This window comes from Hakea prostrata, chromosome 9, assembly GCF_041222555.1.
Source record: "Hakea prostrata isolate BN-2017 chromosome 9, UWA_Hpros_2, whole genome shotgun sequence".
In the NCBI taxonomy this organism is placed as follows: domain Eukaryota; kingdom Viridiplantae; phylum Streptophyta; class Magnoliopsida; order Proteales; family Proteaceae; genus Hakea; species Hakea prostrata.
The window spans coordinates 47,418,707-47,441,772 of record NC_142608.1 but is presented as its reverse complement, the minus strand read 5'-3'; the positions used below and the strand labels follow the sequence as shown (position 1 = coordinate 47,441,772).

At 38.3% G+C, this 23,066-nt stretch overlaps 2 protein-coding genes across 8 annotated transcripts in view; both read right to left on the bottom strand.

Annotated features, from left to right (window-relative positions):
- Positions 1-12,816, bottom strand: part of LOC149005368 (uncharacterized) — an 18,830-nt gene extending 6,014 nt beyond the window's left edge. Inside the window, exons 1-5 of the mRNA XM_089135882.1 lie at positions 12,735-12,816; positions 12,529-12,643; positions 9,237-9,352; positions 5,658-5,846; positions 4,771-4,913 (exon numbers count right to left, since the gene is read on the bottom strand). Coding sequence (XP_088992008.1) covers positions 4,771-4,913; positions 5,658-5,846; positions 9,237-9,352; positions 12,529-12,643; positions 12,735-12,754 — 583 coding nt within the window. The 5' untranslated portion in view covers positions 12,755-12,816. The remainder of the gene's footprint in view (positions 1-4,770; positions 4,914-5,657; positions 5,847-9,236; positions 9,353-12,528; positions 12,644-12,734) is intronic.
- Positions 9,361-23,066, bottom strand: LOC149005367 (uncharacterized). Of its 7 annotated transcripts, none has more exons than XR_016175660.1 (15): positions 22,631-23,066; positions 19,744-19,890; positions 19,151-19,656; positions 19,013-19,079; positions 18,604-18,929; positions 18,454-18,517; positions 18,020-18,369; positions 17,456-17,897; positions 17,254-17,354; positions 17,045-17,088; positions 16,368-16,512; positions 15,937-16,081; positions 14,319-14,428; positions 12,945-13,745; positions 9,361-12,836 (listed from the first exon to the last, which is right to left on the bottom strand). XR_016175660.1 is itself a non-coding variant. In XM_089169311.1 (14 exons), the coding sequence occupies exons 2-14, from the start codon at positions 19,799-19,801 to the stop codon at positions 13,590-13,592; spliced, it is 2,514 nt and encodes an 837-aa protein (XP_089025437.1). In that variant the 5' UTR covers positions 19,802-19,890; positions 22,631-23,066; the 3' UTR covers positions 12,843-13,589. The 7 variants fall into 7 exon arrangements, 1 of the variants encoding a protein (XP_089025437.1); XR_016175665.1 differs by having other exon boundaries at positions 18,062-18,369; XR_016175664.1 differs by having other exon boundaries at positions 19,151-19,653.

Genomic DNA, 23,066 nt, shown 5'->3' with positions numbered 1-23,066 from the left:
TTGCCGCAAGGCTTGGGGGAAGGTAGGGTTAGGGCTGGGAAGGGACAGGGGGTAAGGGAAGGGGATAGGGGAGTCACAGGGTCTGGGGAGGCTGCTGCTGTGTTGCAGCAGCAAGGCAGAGCCTGTTAGGGTTGCGCAGAGCATGGGAGGGGTTAAGGGTGGTCATAGGGGTAAGGGGAGGGGCTGGGATGTCAAAGGGGGTTGGGGGAGGTTGCTGCCAGGTCACGGTGGCAAGAGGAAGGTGGAAACTAGGGAACGCAGGGATGGGAGGGAGAGGGAAGGGGTTGGGAGGTGAGGGCAGGGGGTGGGGCTGCAGTACTTACTTGTTGAAGGCTGCTGTAGACTGTTAATGGCTGCTGAAATTGGAAGAAGTTGCTGGTGTTGTTGAAGAAGAATGCTAGACAGGGTAACTGATTATTGAAGAAGAAAGTTTTTCTCAAAATCCGTTGTGGTCCCCCTCCAACAGGAACCACGGTTCTCCAAAATCAATTTTCTTATTCACATAATCAGACTTCACTTACAAAGAAAGAGTGGGCCTTAATTTATAGCCTACTAAAAGAACTTGACAGTAAGTGAGATTCCTTTTAGATTAGGATCCCACCACAATAATCACAACCGTTGAAATAAAATTAAAATATCTAATGGAACCTAATTGACACATGTTGAAATGAACTTTTAAATAACTTAAAACTCTAATTTAAAGAAGTTCACTTGAACGAGAACTCCTTAGGACACTCAACCACTAACTCAAATCAAGACTTCATAACAAAATTGTACTCTAGAATCAGACCGACTTTCTTGAATTAAATTCCAGCAACTAAATACGCTGAAAAATGTCCACACACCCCCTATGGGGATCCAGCCAGTCTAGGGAGGCTTCTTAGATGCATTTTGTGGGTCCCACTAAGGGTTTCAGCCAAGGGGGAAATTTGTGTTCACAACAGCGAAGTGACCAAATGTTTCAGGGGCACTACGATAGGAGTGAGGTAGGGGCACAGAGGTCCACAGGAGAGTCACAATTCACTGATATAACACAAGATGTGGATCATGGTACATGTACCTACAATAGATGTCATTGTAATTGTAGACATGTATCTATTGAGGATGAGATACATGGGCCCCAAATGGATATATCTAGCTTGTCAAGTACTATTGGAGCCATGAGTTTGGGGAAGCCTAGAGGATCTGGATATTGACGCATAGAGAATCCTAGCCATCACACTAGCTTTAGAGAGAACTGAGCCAAGTACAAATAGTTGAGGACCATATGGTGCACTTGCTAGTGGTCCTTCCTTAGTACTAGAGCATTTGGACATAGGAGTGTTATGATCTATTCGCTACAATGTCCAAACATGGATTTGGGAATAGATCACAGATTCACATGTAAGGTCATCTTTCGTAGAATCTATATTGGGATATCCATGGCACCCACGTGTGCTTCTTTCATCTTCTTATAGTATTGGTAACCCATTCCCTAAATCGGGATATCTTTATCAGGTTGATAATGTGATGTTAAAATGGAGGTAAGAGAGCCATTAACCACCCTAATGCTGTTCCTGATTAGAACAAATGGAGCATGAATCATAATATTGAGATTTCAAGTACTAGCCATATGGTCAGTGGCTCAAGAATCAATGACCCAAGATGGGTTGTGGATGGACTAGAGGCCTGCAAAGCTAAGGATTATGATGAATCAAGATAAGCTGGCTGATCATAACATAATCCTACGAAATGTTATAGCATCCTCCTAAATAAGTAAGCTAGAAACAGCTTATATACTAGGTGCATACTTAAGAGCATCAGTCTTAATCAACACATGATGGGCTCTATCCCCCTTCTACAGCCACCATGCACACTAGTAGATTTACCACACATACCAAGAGGAGAGGATGGCCATAAAGAGCCCCACAACTCTCTTGTGAGCCCAGGTGATGCAGCCCTTGATTGGGTGACCTAACAAGGTAAGAATACACCAGGATCCTCTGAAAATAGAACCAGATCTGATTATTTTCACACAGCACCATAGGCCTTATTTGGAGGGATTGAGGGGTCCTTTTAAGATGTGGTTTTAGGTTTAGGACTGATTTGAATTTCAGCCTCAATAGAAGACTCCTAAAAGTAGGAGTTAGTTGAGGAAATTTAGGGGGTCTAAGGTCAATGACCTTCTAGGGTTCAGAAAGGGCTGAAATTTTCAAGGAACTGTAGGGTACGTCGTGCTAAAGGTTTCCTCCAAAGAAGGCATCGTTTGGATGGATAAAACTGAGTCACATTGGGTTGCAGGTTTTGCTTTAATGAAGGCAGGTTATGATTGTAGTGGAGCTAGGTTAAATGGCGGTGATGATGTCGGTATGCCTCAATGAAATAATGCTCAAGTAATGGTGGGTAGACAGATCTCAGTTCTGATAGAATCACTTGATGGACCAAAGATGGATTGATACTAGAGCTCAAAGGAGAAATTAAAAGCAAAAAGAGGTGGGGATGGGGATTACTCACTCACCAAAAGGCAGCAGGTCATTAGTGAAGTATAGGACTGATTCCACAGACAAAACTTGGAGATAGGACTTGAAATACCCAAGCACCAAAAGCTAAATTTGAACCACCAGCCAAAGGGAGATCGAACTCTTCTAGAGAACCAGCCCTCTATAAAAATAGGAGCAATATGTACCAAACAAATATCAATAATTCTGAATTCTAACATACTTTATTCTTCCCAAAGAATATAAATAATAAAAGCTACAAGCCTACAAGGGAATTAGAATCCACAATAAACTAGGAATCCTAACATAAGATAACTAACTTGAATTGAAATATGAAACCAACTAGGGATCCTAACCAACCATTATACAACAAACTCTTAACCAAGAAGGAAACAAATCCAACCTAATCCTAGCCACCAGCCATCATCGTCTAAGGAATACTAAAACAACTAAAACTCCTACTCTAATTACATATAAACTGCAACAGACTCTACTAAGTACTAACCTTACTTAAACTAGATAAATTAATAAACCAAATATGGAATTTTCGTACTCAACACATTGACCCATGTTTGAGGTCCATTAAGTTGGCCGATTAGAAGGGGGCCCAACCAATAAAACCCGTATACCTATCAGCCTTAGGTTGATTTCTAACAAACAGAACCTTACAGTGATCATACTCTTCAAAGTCCAATCATTTTATCATAAAATTTCCAAACAGTTCCATCCCTTGATTCATTGTAGGGATCTTCTGGAGAAGTTGATACACCTTAGCTGAATCATCAACAATGTCAAAGGTTTTGGAACATTGTCCAAATATGGTAGGCGATTTCCTTTCTCAAAATTATCCTCCCAATCTCAGCCTTCATAAAAATGCTCAGCCAAATCATGGCCACAGATCTCACAATCTGTCATTTTGGATTTGTTGGGTCCATTGGAGTGCGGGATTTAATGGTTCCATCAACATCCCATGCTTCACTCCTACTCTGGACAGCGCTTCACAGTATATTCCCAATCCAAGTAGTTGGCATTGTTCAACTCCACAATGGCAATCTGCTTATTTGGATTGTCTAACACCATCCGAGCAGGATAAATTATACTTGAGTCTACCTCCAACCATCACTGCTTCCAGACATGAACATATACATTCACAAAGCAGGGTAATAACCAAAGTTGAATGCCACGTCAGTGCTCAACCCAGAAGAATTCCAAACACTGGCAATCACTGTAATCACAGTCCAGCAAGCAAACCAGCCAGATACTTCAAGAAAATCCACTTTCACTTTATGCTTCATGGTAGAATAATCTCATACGGAAAAATGAAGGGCACAAAAAACACAAATGTCCAAAACCAAGTAAGAAAATATATCACAAACATTTAGTATAAAAAACACAGACTGAAATACATACTGGTGGTACCATACAATCCAAAATAGAGAGGAGCTGTGGAGCAGCAACTCTTAGAGACATGAAACCAAGACCATGAGGACCGCAAAGACACCCAAGACAATTGAAACAAGCAAAATTCAAGCTCGAGAAGCATCCATATGAAGAAGAAAAAGAAAATTTACCAAGAAGCTGCTGGCAACTAAATGCCTAGCTGAGTTGGTTTGATTTTGAGCTCCAAGCCCTATTGATTCAAATATTTGGTGACTTTATGATCTTCACTAATGCTTCTTGTAAGATATATTCATACATTTCACATAATAGTTCCTTCCTTGGAAACCCTTAGGGTTGCAGGAAGCAATAGGAACAGGAAGGTGACTTGACCCTCAAACCAACAAGGTGCACTGATACCAAGCTGGAACTTAAGCAATGCAAGTGAATACGGGGAAAAATGAAATTAGAAAGTTGAAGAAGAAGGAGAACTGCAACATAGAAGTGACTCAGTTAATAACCACTCCAAGGTAGGACCATTATTGATTGCAACAGGTAATCAAAAATAATGGCTACTCATTTGGAAGAATAAGCAACAAAAATCCAATATTCAATGGCTCAACAAAATCTGCAATACCCATCAAGTTCTCTTCATGGTATGGGGGGAGCAACTGGGTTCCATTGGAAGGAACAGCAGCACATGTGCAGCAGAAGCTTTAAATTTGGATCTGACTTCCATGCGGGGCCATCCAAAACATAGTGTCTGATTTGGATAGGCCAGATTGATAAATAGTATAGTTATCAACAAGGTACTGTTCTAGTGCTCTTAAATTATTCATATAGAAATTATTTTCATAAGATAAATGTATTGTCATCTTTTCACTATCTTATGGAAAATGAAAGGCTTTTCACTTACCTAAACCAAACAAAGCCGACCTCTGGATGATTAACCGACTAACTTTTGATTTCTTGATATATTTCAGACTTTGCATATCCTCTTGCTTTCCTTTGAATTGTAGAAACTCTCCAAGAAGGTTTTTATTGTCTTTAAGCACCAACCTGCACAATAATTGGAAATAAGTTCACTCGAGCTGTTTAAGACAATTAATCAATGAAACAAAGAAATCACAGAAATATAATCCAAGCGCACAAGCTGATGTTACAAGTTTGCGTACATCAAATTGATTTTTCAATTTCATTAGATCAAAACCATCTCCTTTCCTATGGCCTGGGGTAATTGTAAGTGGACAATGACCCCTTTTACAATGCAGCATGGGGGGAAAGCTGGATTTGCTTATTCATGGAGAAGTGCCATTTCAAGTTGCTCTCTATTTAATAAGGAGGTAGGCAGGGAGGGAGGAGGGGAGAGCAAGAGATGCCCACAGTATATTCAGGGAAAAAAGAAGAAGATCTATTGATCTATTCACATGCACACTTTATTCTTTTAAATTGGGGATATCTCCATTCACTTAAAGAAGGATAACCCCCATTTCTTCTTCCTCTACATGGGACTACTGAACCACGGAGAATAGGAGGGACGCTTGAAGTCTTTCTAACCAAAAGCTAACATGACTGATCAGTTATCAATCTCTCATCGATAAAAAACCATTGGGATCTGTTTCTTTGAAGGGGTAAAACTATGCGGAAAATATCTAAGAATGAGGATTATTTAATTGGAGATTCTATCCCTTGTGCATCAGAAGTACCACATTACAGGTACCCATCCAAAAGGTATAAGAATATTTTCAGTAGAAATATCAAAATATGCACACAACTAAGTTGAAGGCCTAGACACGGACAAACCTATCCCACATTGGAGCAGTGCTAAGAATGAAGTGAAGCTTCTCATGCATCCCATCCTGCGTCTCTTTCTTTCCTCCAAGAAATGCATTTTTAATCCAACCAGAGAACAAGTTTCTTTCCTCTGGTTTTAGCTGTATCCATTTGTCAAATGCAATGACCTCTGACGGAAAATTTGTTGAATGGATCATCCTGTAACACCAAAGAAAATTTGATTTAAGTTTCACAGATGTCACTGTGATGCAGTTAAGGTTATTCAATTTTACCTAGGAAGACTTTTATTTGGCTCATGGCTAGGTACCATACAATGCAAGAGCTGCATACTTAAACCCCAAAAAATTTGAAAAAAGAAAATACCTCTAGGGATCCTTACGCACCAAAAGGATGAAAAGGAATCCACACAAGTGATCAGTCCCAAAAAAGAAAGACTATGATGCAGTTCAGAAGAACAAGAACGCCAGCAGCAAACCAGGCCACTGGACTGGGTCAAGGATGGGCCACCATGTTTAACATTAAGCGCCAGATGTGCGATATGAGCCATGGGATTATTTTTGGGTATACTGGCCCAAATGTGAAGGGTTGAAGGCCTATATAGGTTTAGTATTAATCTCTGTTTTAGTTGTATTATTTATTTTAGTAGCATATCCAGCCATAGTTATGAGGACAGTAGGCAAGGGTTTATCACTCAAAGATGATGCAGTATCGATAATCTGATACAATGGGTTTTTGTCCAAACCAAAACCAATCCAACAAGGCTTCAAATTAATCAGTATGCTATTTTATTTTCAGTCTTTAAATTCTTTAAGTTTTCCTACACAAGAATGACTTAAACTTTGGTTTGAATTTTGTTTTAGTTTCATATTTACGAGTTTTCAACTAGAATTTCTGTTTTTCTCTTTTTCTTTTAAATACATGCTTGCAACACCCAACAGAGATTAGATCGTTAAAATGAATTGAGAGATGAGTTAAATGTTATTTGAGGATCAGATTGTGACTTTCTTTCCCCTGTATCTACTATTTCCCTTCTTCCTCCTATTCTCCTAGTTCTACTTCTGTTCTGTCACAGCCCACCACAGCAACCTTTTCTCAGGACTGCATCAAAAGATCTATGCAGCCACACATCATTATGGCTAGATCACGAGCATTATGTGCAGTTCTTTTTCTTATTTTGTAGCAGTCTTATCTGGTGCCAGAACTGTTATTTACTAATATTGCAAGGGAGTTATTGCCAGAGATATAGTTATCAGGGAGTAGTTACTGTTGGAAAAGTACGTTTTAGGGAGTGATCACCCTTTTCTTTTCTTTTCTTTTTTGGTTCTTTTCTCCTAAATTGGGTCTAAACGGACTGTATTTGGAGAGAAGGAAATGATGAATGAAAACAAGGATGAGTTATTTATGTGCAACTAATTGTGAAGCCAAGATGGATTGACTTCAAGATGTGAACCAAAACTGATCTTCTTTTTCTTCTATCTTTTCCTCCCTTTCAGACTTTATATTGACGGTAAACCGCAAATGTTTTGATCCCCAAACCATTGATGTTTTGTTCTGTCATTTCTCCCAACCTCCACTTTCATTTCTCAAGATCCTTCCATTTGCACTTTCAACTGCAACAGCCCATAAACCGCCCAATAAACCATACCTGCTTGGCATGAAAAGGACTGGATCGACTGATTGTGATGAAAGATGTCGTTTTCAAACCTGTCCTGCTCCAAATTTGGTATTAGAGTCATGTATAGTACAGTTTATATGTGAATCATCATCACTTTAAACCAGATTTATTTGAGAGACACCAGAGCTTACTTTCACCAAAAGTAAATTCCACCCCCCCAGGACAATTACTCAAGGGGTTATGCACCAATGCACCAAAATGTCACTTCATTATGGCTAGATAACCAACATTATGTGTAGAACTTTTTTTTTCTGGTTGTATTTTTATTTGGGGCTACAACTGTTATATACAAATGTTGTACGGGGAGTTCTTGCTGAAGAAGTAGTAGGGAGTTAATCCCAGGCATCCTACCAATGCATTCTTTTCAGTACAGTAGGGTACACTGAACACCAACCCAATAAAAGAAAAGTACAAGCAAGTAACAGAGCCAACAACTCCCTCTGAGAGAGATCTATATTTTGCTGTGAACAGCTGCCAGACTCTTACTAGATAGTCTTAGTAACATGCAGATATAATCCTTAGAGTTGACTGCCATAAGTCCATTCACAACACACATTCATGACTACTTACAAAACTAAGCTAATATGATTTTTCGTATGTGTGGCGCCCAGTCTCTACTAGCCCACACAGTTTCTGGAAGGCATCTAACAATTATCCATTTTAACATCTGTAGGGTGCACTTTCTTTTAAATCCTTTTTTTTTTTTTTTTTTTTTTTGAAATGGGGTTTAAAAAGGAAGCATTATTTGAAGACAAGGAAAGGAGGAAAGAAAGCAGGGAAGGATGCGTAATTCCATGTAATTCATGGTGTGAAACCAAGATGAACTTCTTCTTCTTCTTCTTCTTCTTCTTCTTCTATCCGATCCTCTCTTCCAAACTCTGTATCTACAGTAAATCATTCCTGGTTTGATCCCCCAAAATCCATTATTTATTCTGTTCAATCATATCTTGCAACCTCCAATGTTTTCACTTCCTAAGAGATTTTTGTTTGTTCTTCCAGCCACAAAGGCCCATAAACCCCAATAAATCATACCTATTTGGCTGCAAAGAACTGACTGTGATGAAAGATGTGGTTCTCAAACCTGTCCTACACATTGTTCCTGTTTTGCTGAAATCGTAGCAAAGTTTTTATTTTGAAGAACTGAGTCGCTGGGATTCTCCCTAGCATATACAAGGAGTTTCCCATTTTGCTTATTTCATGCAGTTATAAATAAAGACTAGGAGACCATACCCAGTACCAATGATTTGAAAAACGTAAACTTATGCTTGCTGATTTCTGTGAGATTCAAAACTCATTTGTTGTGAGATGCCAAGGTAGCTCAGTGGGATGCCAAGTTTGAATGGTGATACGCAAGTCAAGTTCTAGGTAAGAGGCTCAGTTCATATTCTTCAACCTTCTATCTTCTGGGTTTCATTCCATCGAGTTCGGTCTTTTGACTTCAATGCATTCGTAGAAAGGTTAGTTCTTTCTGTCTGATTCTGTTTCTGGTTACCAAAGAAGTCTTCGTCTCAGTTTTCCAAGTTAGGAATTCCTCTTGATAATGCATGTTCTTCCGTCCCCTGATTTCAATTTTCCTTCTAGTTTCTACTTCTATTCCTTACTCTGTTTTCTGAGCTTCTGATTTCACCTCCCATTCCCAAATCAGATACATCATTGATCATATCCATTTCCAGATCCTCATGCTTTTGGAGTTAAACTCTTCTTTTCTAAATTAAAATTCAAGCCAATCTCCACTTATAGAATTAAATTTCCACCAGGATTGAACGCACACATGTCCAGGATATTAGTTTATAAAACTAATTGTATTTAATATTTGCAAGTATTTTACTGGTCTCTGTAGGGTTCACAAGGGATCTACCAATACCGACAGTTACAAATATAGAGGATGAAAGAAGGAAGTTTTGATACAAAACCTGAAGTTTGGATTTGGGAGTATGACTTTGCCAGATAAATATCCTTCTGGGAAAGTTACTCCCCTTTGCTCCAGGTATGCTTCAAGAATTGCGACTTGTCTTTTACATTCTGCAACCTGAAGCTCAGAAGTTGCAACCACAGTTAAAGTTCGAATATTTTAAGAGAGGAATTTCTTGAGTGAAAAGAAAAGGAAAAGGCTCACAGAAACAGAAGAAAGGCAACACAAACATAAATAGTAGAATTTCACCATAGATCAGACCAACTTGTTCTCACTCCTATTCACATGCCCAACGAAGAGTTCAGGGCTTGTGCCATGAATTTGATCTTTCAGAGGTATCATTGGGCCTACTTATAGCTAATTTTATGTGATTTTTAGGCAGCCCATATTCATTTAAATGTCTGGATCCTATTATCTTGGTCTTAAAAACTTCTTCCTTTTCTGATAGATTTGGAAACTGAAGCTATTACAGTCTAAAGCGACCTCATACTTCTATTTGAGGCCATTATCTATATGATCTTAGGGCATTCTAAGCCACTCCCTCATCACCCACCTGGCACCTATACGCCAGCCCTAGCCCTAAGAATTATTCTACATTCAGAACAAAGAATATCATTCAACATTTAGAACATAATACAACTGACCTTCTAAAGATCCCCAGTATGAGACTTATGAGAACAAAAAGAATAGGTGAAAGATACATTCACAAATAATCCCCACAAATGCAAGAAACTGTTCACCAAGAACCTTAATTGATTAAAAAGAAAATTGAATGAAATACTTCATAACTTTCATTGCTTTTTGATTGAAATATTTGACATTCAATGAATTTAATGAGGCTCCATTTGATTAGTTAAGAACTGAAGTAAAATGAGATAAGTATAACAAAAGCATGGAGGGAAAACAATATATCTCACACTGAAGATGAGTCCATGTGTTAGGTTATAATGCAAATTCTGTGTGTCCAACATGTATTTTCTTGGTGGGTAACATTTTACCTAGAACTGTTATTTTCTTTTTCAGTGAATTAAATTGAACTTTTCGGAATCATATTCTCTAGCTGCTTAAGTTCCTCACGTGTCTGTTTCTTATACCACTTTACATCAACTTCCAACAGTAACTCCATGCAAATTTTCCTTTGCAGTATCTTTTTCATGTTGCTTCATTTACAAATGGAACTTATTTTGTTTCACATAATTTGTCGCATGTTTTTGCATTTCAGTGGACTCATCAATCAAAATATGGACCAACATCTTGGTAAAGTTACTAATTAAAAGATATTTTAGATGGTAGTGGATGGATATAAACCTGTCCACACAAGTGTAATCCTTGAAGTTATTTCTCTACAGCAGTTATCTCTCCCCACCCCCAAGGGAACCTTCAGTGTCACAACGAAGGTAAAAGCAATGTTCCCCATGAGTCCTTTCAGCATAAAATAGCCAACAAAACAAATTTGGCAGTAAAATAATATATCTGATGTTTGTTTTGCAAAGAGGAAAATTTTCATGAATACAAAATTTCACCATAGAGCCATCTTTTCAAGTAAAGATACTGGAAAGTTTTACTTCAAATTTATTGGGGTAATTCTCCTCATGTAAACACTCATGACTTATGAATTTCAATCTTCAGTGGAAAGCACAAGCTCCTGCAAGTCCTGACGATCTTCTTGTCTCATCTCTCTTTCTCTGACTTCCTTCACTGTACAAATCTACAAATCTATGAACTGAAATTGTTCTGTAGTGTTTCTTGTCAGTTTCATTTTTCCAGAGGTTCTTTTCTCTCAATTACAAGGGATTGAGTTATGATAAGAGAAAACTCTATTTCATCTTCTGAGATCAAATTTGTCTACATGGCAGAGATGGAGATCTTTATCTCTCTCGGAGACAAGCCAAATAATCGGAAGCAGAAGGACTAGAAGAAGAATTTTGACTTCCACAGAGGAAGATTTGATCAACAACAAGGCTTTCAATTCAGTGTTTACTATTCAGGAAGCATGATCAGAATGGTTAATTTGCGATGGGTTTGTATCGGACTTACAGACTTGCAAGGTCCACCATTATCTCTGAAGAGGTGACAGTCATGGAAGACGAGTTGGACTAGATGAACTGCACATCAGGTTTCTGAGCCTGGTTTTAACAACTTTCAAGGAGACTGGCATCCATTCGTGGACTAGAGGTAGGACGGAACCAGACTGTTGCAAACCACTGCTTCAGTCTTCAGGCTTCAATAGTGAATGAGGTAGCAAAAGAGAGGATAAAACTGATAGAGGGAGAGCCAATCAAAGATACAAAATGAATGGAAGATGCAACCGCGTGGTATTTGTTTGGCTCCTCCTACGAACTCTCCTTTTTCTTCTTGGTTATGATGGTGGTGGATTAATTCTTCTGTGCAAAGGGGTAAATATCAGCTGATGCCAAGAGGATGCTGGGTGGTCTCAACTCTCAATGTCTAATGAAGAAATATCTCTTGTTGTTTGGTGCAGGATTGAAGATGGGTGGTGCATGTCTCCTCAGTAGCATACTATACTCTTAATCTCTCTTTGTGTTACACGCTTGATGTTTTTATTAATTACTAGAGGCATTATGCTTAAGATAATGGTTTTCTTCCCAAATTTAGCTGTACTACACTACATCCGATTATTGTTTGCAATATTTTCAGTAATATTTCATTTCATATTTTATTTCTTGAAAAAGGAGCAGAAACTTTTTAAGCACGTAAAATGTTACCATGTAAAGTTTCATGTCGAAACAGAGAGCCACAGGAATGTTTGAAAATGCACAACTATCAATATAACGAAACATAACTCTTCTTCAAACTAATGATAGTTTAAGAATTTGCAAGTTAATTAAAATGCAACTTGAAGTCAATTTAATTAAAATGGTCACTGCATAGAACCACCTTTTATCAATTCAATTAGATTAACTAGACATAATTTTTGGGAGTATATCCACAAAATCCATTAGTATCACTCATCAATGAATAACGCTGGTATAGAACTAATAGTAGTATCCAGAAGTTGCAACCACCAAAACAATCAACAGCAGTAAATTTGCAAGAATTAATCAGCTCAAGAGACAAGTGATTAACTCAAAAAGCAATTCACCTTCCTTTTATGCTAGGCAACTAGGGACGAATTGGCAGCATGGCAAGTGGGAAAGGATCACATCAAGGCCTATGGTGCGAGAAATTAACTTATCAATTTATACATTAATTGAGTGAACTTTACATAGTGACTTGATGTTACAGCTTATGTTGAAACCATCAGAAAATAAGAAGCCGAAAATGAGACTTACAGGATCAGGATACCTCTCTCTTTTGCGGGTTCGATCACCTGTGCAAACCCAGGTTCCACCTGCATCAATTCCTACGAAGCCCGAGTAATTCTTGACTGAGAACACTACAACCTCCCTGCAAACAATAGAAACTATGATCCAAATAACCCAAAAAACAGGCCTCTAATTTCAACACAGGATTCAACCTCGATAGAAAAAAACCCAACCCTTTAGTGACAAGCACCATATCAATATTTTTACGAGTTCACGAATCGGCATCAGGGATTCTAAGACCGAGATATACCTTCCCACCATAGATTTCCTCCATTCTACATTAAAGCCAAAGTAACTTACATTGTTAAGAAAACCCAAATACGAAAAAAATTCTCTCATTTCATAGAGACACCAGCAGCATCAAATTCAGAATATAGACTGACCTGGTGGCAACCATGAACTTTGCATCTGAATCTGGGGACTCTATTTCAAAAGTGTCATCTTCGTAGAAAAATCGTTTGATCAACCGATAGAACACTAACCCACAAAGAATCTGAATCCACATGGTGTCGTCGAATTGCAGGGAATGCCTGAAAACCCTCTTGACAAAATTGTCGATGGAACCAAGGTAGTGAATGCGCTTATGTCCATTCTGGGTGTTCCTTCTTTCTCTTCTTTACGTTCTACAGAGGCATCATATGCCCTTGAAGCTTTTGTACCTTTCGTTCGTTAAGAACCCTTGAGGCATCATATACCTTTTGTTTCTTAGTGTGCAGCTTTCCCATAGTATTAAATAATTTAGTACAGTGGGACTCATGACATGAAATTGAAATCTAATTAAGGACCTGTTTGATAACTTATTCCAAAACAGTTTCTAGTTTGATAACTTATCCGGAAAAAGTTTATAGTGTTTCTTACTAGTTGCTATGATAAACAAACAAATCAGTCTGATAATCTTTTGATGAAACTGTCTTGTTTCAAGTTGACTTTGTTAGCTTATAATGTAACAATTCACATGGAATACATGAACAAGAAAATTGGAGACAACCTTAAGTTAGTACAAATCATATTCCCCATTTCCCCCATCTTCAGGGTGAATAATCTGCGCCTTTATAGTCAAGCCAGCTACTGAAATCATCCTCTTTCTCAGGAGACACTGCAGTATCACAAACTTCAGGAACCTTGAGATCAAGATTGTTTTCTTCTTCTTCTTCTTCTTTCTGCTCTGATTTTGCTACTTCTTCCTGTGAGCATGGATGCTTCCAACATTTAGCAAGAATATAGGAACCAAATAGAAGATAAAGGAAATCATCAAAATTCCAAAATGACAAAATCTTAACCAAACAAGAAGCAGACAAACAAACACACACTCAGGTTTCTTTATCACATGCTTGTAGGCTGTAGCACAAGCAAGGAATCCTGTTTAGTTTTAGGAATGAACCAGCTCTAGATGATCTGCATCAAATACAGTAGCAACGAGACAAATATTGATCCTTCAGGTTCCTCCACATGCTTGAAGCATAGGCAAGGAATCCTGACCATGCTAAGGAAACAACTAGTCCTAGGAGATCAGCATTTATGCTGAACGTGAAAAGGTGATTAAGCTTCTCCAGAGTCATTGTATACTTTCCGAACGCTTAAAAGGAATGTTAATCTGTCGAGATGGTTAACGAGCAAAGAACTTGAATGGCTTTCAACAAGATCTCCATGCAATCAATAACTTAGATAACAGACAAAGTGGGCCAGAGTTCAGTGATATGAAAAGCATGAACAATAATAGTTATCCAAATGCTTAACAGAAAGGTGAAAATAGCAACCTGTTCCTCATCTGTCACAGCAACTGAAGCCACATCTACATCAGAATCGCTCTTCTCTGCCTGAGCAGCAGCTTGTAATCGTTGAATAACTATTTCAAAATGGGAATGATCTGCAAGAGAAATTAATCAATATACTAAAGTTTATGAAAATATTAATTCACTACAAAGTGCCCAAAGTCAATCCTCCCATGGAAAATTATGAGTCTTCTTTGACTTGTGATTCATTGGAGACCTCAATAGTCGAAGCATTTTCCCCTTTCATTATTTTTGTCATGACTTCCGTCATGCTGAGCATAATGTCATCCAACAACAACAACAAGCCTTGTCCCAACTAAATGGGGTCAGCTATATGGATTCTTGCCTTTCAATTAGTTCTGCTTGAGGCCATGCTAGGCCTAAGCTATAAATATCTTTTCTCACCACTTTTCTTAAGATAATCTTAGGTCTAACCCTAGCTTTTCTAATTCCTTCAATCTGGACTATATCACTTCTCCATACATGGGCATTTATAGGTCTCCATTGAATATGGTCGTGCCACCTCAAATGACTTTTCCGAAGCTTATCACTTATAGAAGCAACTCCCACACCAACTCTAATATGTTGAGCATAATGTCATAATGATGTGAATATATAGGAGCTGGGACTAAATAGTAATAAATACTTGAAGAGAAGGACCCATCACCAATCTAGCGAGATAGGAATAATGTTAAAAACAAATGGCAGGTAAGTAAATCAAGGGAAAGAGGGCTTAGTTGTAATTGTAAAAGGAAAGTTGTCTTCAACCTCCCCGCAGAATTGAGAGGGGGAGAGCAGACCTGCTTCTATGGTAGAATCCACCACTCATTGACCAGAAATTCCAAGGAATGAGCTGAATCCAGAAAACAATTAACCCCACATACGATTCTGAAGCCATGCTGGTCAAGGAAATTCCAAACCAGGTTCAGCAGTAAAGGCAAAGACCAGACTTGGGACAAAACTCAAAAACTTACAGGACATGGAACCCATGGGCAGGAACATATGGAAGTTGAAACAGCAGTAAGTTGAACCAAGTCATCTTTTTCTATTCTACAGTCTCAACCGTAATTTTTCCAAGATAAAAAATCCTATATACCAATTCCACCATCAAAACAACCCAAAACAAACCAATGCTAGTATTCAACCTTTTACTCACGAATTTGCAAAATCATAGCCCAAAAGGAATTCTTACGAATAGCGGAAATAACCTAGGATTGGGCCATATAGGTAACAGGTTTTGATTCCTTGGATAAACCTTGTAAGGGGCCTAGAATATGAATATATAGGCTGAGTAAGAATTTAGCTTTATTACATCATTCATTGTAATTATCTATGACTAAACGAGTACATTATATCACCTACTAAATTGCTCATTTTATTACGTAATGAGTAGTAACTAGTCTAGAAAAAGTGTACTTTATCCCTATCTTCTAAAATTATCTAGGCCTCTGCAGCCTGTATGTTTTTCACCTTAACCACCACTTGGTCAATTATTAGTTATCATTCCAGAACCCAAACTTAAGATTCTACTACAATCAGAGTATGTAAATTCAAGATTCTGAATGAAGAAAGAGATCCCTATTAGCATCAAGTTCAACATCACCTTTAGAACGATTGGTCAAGGCATCAGAAACCCTTAAAGGATGTTGACGTTCTTCTTTCTTAAACTTCAATTTCACTTGATGACGTGTACGGCCAGGAAATAATTGTTGTATCATCGCAAAATCTGTGCCAAACTGTCTAATAGCCTGCAACACAGGGTAAGAGTGAATAAATTTATTGAAGTTGGTGAATATACATATGACTCATAGATTTGGGGGCTGAACTTATCTTATAGTAGCCCCCCCCCCACACACACACACACAAAAAAAAAAAAAAAAAAGCGTGAAGAAAAGAACCCAACCCAACACAGAGGAACCCAAAGCTGATGTAACTATTGGTGATATAAATGTAAAGATAAAGACTATAACTGCAAGAAGAGTAAGATCTAAAGACCTACATCTGCAAGACAAACAAGAAGAATAGTAGTAATACCTCATAAAACTGCTCTGTGTCCTGTTTTGACCATCTTTCAGAAGGTGTCCTATCCATGTAGGTATGATAATTTATTTTTATGGTACCTCGTTTAACCTGCTCAGCGCCTTCTTCACTAGTTGAGTCAGCTTCATTAGGTGAGGCCCTGCATAATACACAATAATCAAATAAATAACAATACTATAAAAAATAAAAAATAAAAAAAAAAAAAAACAATAAACTACGAGTGAAATTAAAGACCAAATCAACTCAATTTTTGATACAATCATCAAGTCCCTTTTAAATTGGTCTAATCCCCCCCCGGGGGGGGGATTAACTAGTATTCATTTCTTCAATGCCGAAATTTGTTTTCTACATTATCAAATAAATAATGTGGTTCAAAGAGAGAAAAACAACACAAGGGATAAGAGACATGGCAGATCAATAGAAAAGTGAAAAGAGCTCAATCTGTTAAGGGACACAAAAGGAGAATGGGATGGAAGGAGCCTTCACTTAGCAATACTTCCAAATAAGATTTCTCTAGTCAAAGTCAAAACTCTAGTTGATTCGATGGCAAATTTCAGATATAAAAGTTGGCAATACCCCTCAATGCCAATCAAGGTTACAAAAATTCAAAATTTTGTAGAACCACATAAAAGTTGAATCATAATTAATAAAGCCACAACAAACTGCATTACCTTCTATCAGGAAGGGACTTTTTAGATGCTGCTGCTTCTTTATTCTGCAAGAAACGAGTTGGGAAGTTTTGAAAGAAAAAACAATGACATTGGTACTAGGAAACCCAAGTTCATGTCAAGTAAGAAAAAAAGGGCCTAACAAGTAGAAAGATTGCATCATTATGTATACCGCAAGAAATATCACCAACTAATAGGAGAAGAATATATACCAATAACTTTTCCTTAGCCTCTGCAAGCAGGATAAGATCTCTGAAATTCAGCTTTTGAGGGTTGATTTCATCCTCAGGCGTTTCAAGTAAAACTTTATCCACTACAGAAGTGCAGCATGAAAAAATGTAAATATCTCTCACCTGACTAGATTTGTATAGTCCATGGGTTAACCAACACTCGTGAAAAAAAAATTGCAAATACCTATTCTTCGCTTCCGTTTAGTTGAATGAGAAAATCTCTTTTTAAGTTCTTTCTCTGATGGATCCTGTCCTTCATATGACTTTTTATGCGTTTGAACAGGTTCATCATTTTCAGGTGCATGCTTCTTCAATTTTCTAGGTGCCCTCCTTTTCTGAGACGTACCCGTCGGTCTATATTCGACATCATCTCCTTCTTCATCTCCTTGCAAGTCAGAACAATGAGAAGCCTCCTTGTGAACATTCTCACTTTCACCAATCCCATTCTCACCCTCCTCAGCAGGAACACAAACAGCTTTCCTCTTTCTAAGTCTCCTTGATGACTTACTAGCTTCATTCTCCTCAACGGCTGTAGATGTAGGTCCTTGATCCTGGCACCTCTGAGAAGGTTGTTCAAAATTCTGAGAGTCAACATTTTCCACTGCTCCTTGTTTCTTTTTCCTAGTCTGCAAAACCCAATTTAGAAGAGAAAGGGATACAATCAGATTATCTGGAAAAAGTTGGAAGGAAAAAAAAATAAGTTAAAGGCAAAGAGGAAAATGCATGATGAACACAGATATTGAATTACCCCTCTTTTTGATGTTCCACCAGAAGCTTGTAAATTCTTCACCTTTTCAGATGTTACGGATGTTACATCTGGCTGGGATGCCTCAACAAGGTTTATGGGTCCTTCAGTCACCATAAGTTCAGGGGGATGATCGGAAGGGACAGTCTCAGAAAACCTCATGGTTGAGAAATCAAGAGAACCATCAGGATGAAAGCTAGGAGCTGAATTCTCATTTAAGTAGATCCGAGGAGTCAACTGAGATACAGGACAAGAAATGGACTCCATGGCATTAGGAATACTGAGAGAAGGGATGAGCTTTTCATTCTCATCTTGGGCTTTGCTCTTGGACCAAGATTTGCCCCCATTCTTATCTGTCACAAGCATGAAATCAATTTACAGCAGAAAATAGAAAATAATAAGTTGAAAAATCCAGTTAATTGACTTTTGTAATTCACCAGGATCAATGGTGGCTTCAGAAATAACATCAAGAGTTTCCAATCCATCAAATGCCTCTGCCTCCTGAAAGCAAACAAACCCTCAAACATGGTTATTTGAGGAAGTGCCAGGAGGGAGGGAGAATAAGGCACAATAATATAAATATTTACCTCTGTTGTGGACCTTAGATTATCTATCTGCAAATGCCTGCTGCTATCACAAGCTTTGTTGTTTACTGACTCATGAGGCAAAACAGATTCCAAAGAAACACCAGTTGCATTGGCATCACACTGCAGAAAGTTTGAAGAGTTCACAGAAGAATAAGCCTGAATGCAACGTTCCTCCTCTGAATCCTGATGGTTAGAAGACTGAATAATATGGTCCCTAACAGGAATATTTGAGTCCACAACATTACTAGTAGGATGACAAATTACTCTCTCATTCTCTGGCTGAGGACTTGCTTCAATGTTACACTGCAAGTTATTTTCAGTACCAACTACCAATAAAACACATATTTCTCAGTAATGTGGTGAATGAAGGTAAAACATTTTCCAGAAGTGAAAAAAGTGCATTGCTCACCAGTTGAAGCATTGGCTTGAAATAGAATATTGTCAAGAGATTCAAGCTCGAAGAAAATGTCGCCAGCCTGTAAACAACCAAACTTACAAAATTATCTCAAGCATATGAGAAACAAATTACAAACACTATCAACCATACCTCTCCTCCCAACTTTCTAGAACCAGAATGAATGTTCACATCATTGTCAGAGACATCAGTTTCTGAAAAAAGAACATTTGTGGACCCTGAATCCACTTTGTTTATGCTGACTTGTGACAACGAGCTCATGGTTTCTAAAATTCTTTCACCGTCAACTTCAGAACGCGAAGCCTCTGTTTTCTTGGCCAGCACTTCAACTCCAATGAGTTCAGAAGAAGGATCTTCAACCGTCATAACACACGGCCTTCTGATATTGTTATTTACAGAGACATGAATTGAATCGATTGATCCACCCATTCCTGGATCCACAGGAGAAAGAGATTGAATGGAATCTTGGAGGTTACTGACTGGTGATACGGACTTCACAGCTGGAGCATCATTTCTAGAGGTTGTTATGACAGGTATATTCTTTGTGGCACTTGTGAAACTGGTAGGCAGTGTGCTCAGTGTTCCTTTCTTGGGCCGTGTTTTGGACTTTGGCTGGAACTTGCCCCCAGCCCTGGCTGCTGATAAAATGAACCATCATACAATCATCCCCACAATAATAAGAGCAAGCAAACAATCTTTGAAGGTGACAAACAAACTTTTCTTACCATTACTACCAGCATGCTCAGGAACAGTATCAGAAAAAGGATCCAAATCAAAGTCCATGACCTTGTCAAAGGAGTTTGTTTACTCTCTGATGAAGAACAAGCTGCCACCAAACAATAAGGCTCTGAAATTTCCTTAAGCAAAAGTAACTGCACAATAACAGCAGGAAAATAGTAATAGTAATAAGACAGTTCTCAATTCATCATAGTTTTACAGCTACAATCATGTTTCTGAAAGTGAAACAGAATATATCTTTGGTAAAGTTTTTTGGCTAAAGATACACAATTAATTAGTTATTTTCTGACGATAAACATAGATTTGGTAACTTTTTGCCTTGTTCATTTTTTCCCTCCCCCCCCCCCCTCTCTTCCTATAGCCATTTCATATTACAATACTATCTTACCCTTATGCTGTAGATCTATCAACAAATCAAACTGGTTTTCTTAGAAATAAACCTAGTATTGGGTTATCTAGGTGTTAGGCCCTTGATCCCATGGGGTTTTCTATTTACTAGGGCACTTTTAAGGGCCCAAGCTATGAGTACCAAGGGTAAGTATGAAAATATCCCCAATATTTAATTTTTTTCAGCCATTTTATGATTAGTTCAAGTGAACCAGTGTCCAATTGGTACAATTTCTGGGTGAATTCAAGTTGTGGTGAAAGTAATAATTCTGAATGTAGTTTAGGAGTCACCAAAATTCCCAATATTTCACCAAAACAGGCTTGTTTTCCTTCTCAAACCTGTCAGCATTACAACTCAACTGCTTATCCTCACCCTCCCATTAGAGTTGGTTTCACAGATCTACCTGAGTCCCTGACCATCCTGATCAGCCGCACAACTTTACCCCACCCTCCTGGTTGGCCTCACGGCTCTCCCTGAGCAAGTTAGGTACAACACTTTTGTGAAAACTCGTGTGCATTATGCCCCTTTCATTCTCTTGTTTTTCAACAGAGCTCCGGTAAGGGAGGGAGACAAGGTGGCATCTGGTTGCTGGCCAAGTCAACAAGCCTTGAAGACAAAATTGAATTACGAACTCACTTTCTTTGTGTTTGGGTTCAGCATACCCAATCCTTGGTTGTTCTTATTTTTCTCTATGCCCCTCCACATTCAGAAAAGAGAGAAGCTTTTTGGCAGGAGTTGAATAATTTCTTGATTTCCCTTTCTTGTCCCTTTGCCCTTTTGGATGATTTTAATGAAGTTTTTAGGGAATTAGAGAAAGGTGGTGGCAAGCCTTGGTCCCCTTCTCAAGTCTCAAGTATCCCCTTCCCTTTCTTACTTCTGGTTAAGGACTTTAGTTTACTTGGTCTAACCACAGCAAACACCCTCATCTTATTAATCCACTTTTTATGCTTCTGTGCTGAAGTGGGCAAATTTGGCACAGAATCATTGCCATAATCTTGTATGGTTGGATACAGATGGGCACGTTTCTCTGGCCCATCTTGGCACAAAATCTTGTATGGTATAGAAAATTTGGTGGGATCCAAGGCTAATTAGGTCATTCTATAATTACTATTAAATGACTAGAAAATAATTTGATGTGTAGATAGTTTGGCCAAAAAAAAAAAAAAAAAGGATCTTCATTTATTATTATTAAATGAATTTACTGTACAAACCAGCATAGTCATATCATTAATGCCTAATTATTCTCAACCAACCAAACAATACAATAATCATCTTCTCCATTTAAACCATTCATTCAAGACCTAACCCACTGGAACCCTGTATATATGGACTTATTGTTAATAGTAGTGAAACTAATCAGAAAAGGACTGCAATAGAAAAGATGAAATAATCGAGTTCTTTCATGGAAAGCTCTGATCAGACTAGTTGGCACCGAGAGGAGATTTAATTCCTGAAGCTAAAAGAGAGACTGGCAATGCCAATTGGCACCACATTGTTTGGTAGAAAAGTTTCCATAAGTAAATAATTGATTTAATGGTTACCAAATGAGAAAGCAAAGGTTTTATGCTGAAGAAGAAACCCACAACCATTTTGGTGTTCTTCACCAGTTGAAGCTTCAAAGCAGGCTCACCTATATCTGCCTTCATATCTGCCTTCTTCCGTAACTTAGAAGCTTTATTTGGAACTAAGCAATCATGGATCATAATGTAAGCCATCAACTATCATAACAGTTAGGTATAGACCTTTACAAAATGAACAAATAATTGAGGAGATAGTTCCATTTTCATTTCTTGAGAAAAAACTAAAGTAACCCTAATCTTAAACTTCTTATCTTTCTAAAGGAAAATCAAAGATCTTTGTTCTGCTTCGAGGGGCTTTAGGGGAAGCAGGGAGGAGAATTGATTTACTGCCTTTTTTTCCTTTTTTCGGGCAGCCACTGATCAATTTCGGCCAAATACATTGCAACTCCATTTTTCCTCTTCTACTTGGGTATATTCCCTTAAACGTTTTAATGGGTTCTCTGTTTCTGTCATCGTAGATACCAGAGGTAGATGCAGAAACACAGAGAGAATTGAAAACCACTTAAGCATGACACTGCATATATGATTTTCACACTTCTGGTTGTTACTCTTTGAAACATACAAGCACACACACAAAAAAGAAAGTGAATTGAAAAACACACAAGTAAAAGCACACACACACAAAAGAAAGTGAATTAAAAACCACAGAAGTAAAAATGCATGAATGAATTTCACACTTCGATGAATGAATTTCACACTACTTGCTTCTCAGTGCTGCCATGTTCCCATAGCGCTCCGATATCCGCATAGTCCCAAGTGAGGGCATATAGAACCCAATAGATGTTCAGCCAAACAGTGAATTAATTCAAAAGAACTCACAGGAATCGTAAGAAGGTAAGATATATGCAGTTTCATATATGCATTAAGAGGCCAAAAACTAAACTGCGAAGACAAGTTGGAAAATACCTCCACTCACAGTGAACGACGATTAAGAAGTGGGTTGCAGACGGCTTCGGTTGAAGAGAGATTAGTTGCAGAGAATATGCTTCCAAACAAAGAGATCGGTTGCAAAGACGCTCCCAAACAGAGAAATCGGTTGCAGACTTCCAAACAGAGGATCGGTTGCAGAGACTCTTCCAAACAGAGAGATTGGCTGCAGAGATGCTTACAAATAGAGGATCGATTGCAGAGATGCCTGCAAACACAGAGATCGGTTGGAGAGACTCGTTTTGGAGACCCGAGAGAGTTGAGAGAGTTGAGAGAATTGAGAGAGACGAGAGAGAGTCGCGAGAGTTGAGATAGACCAGAGAGAAACGAGAGAGACCAGAGGTCTAGGCTGCGAGAGATGACCGTTGAGAGAGACGATAACCAGAGCGTCGAGAGAGTTTGAGATACGAGAGTG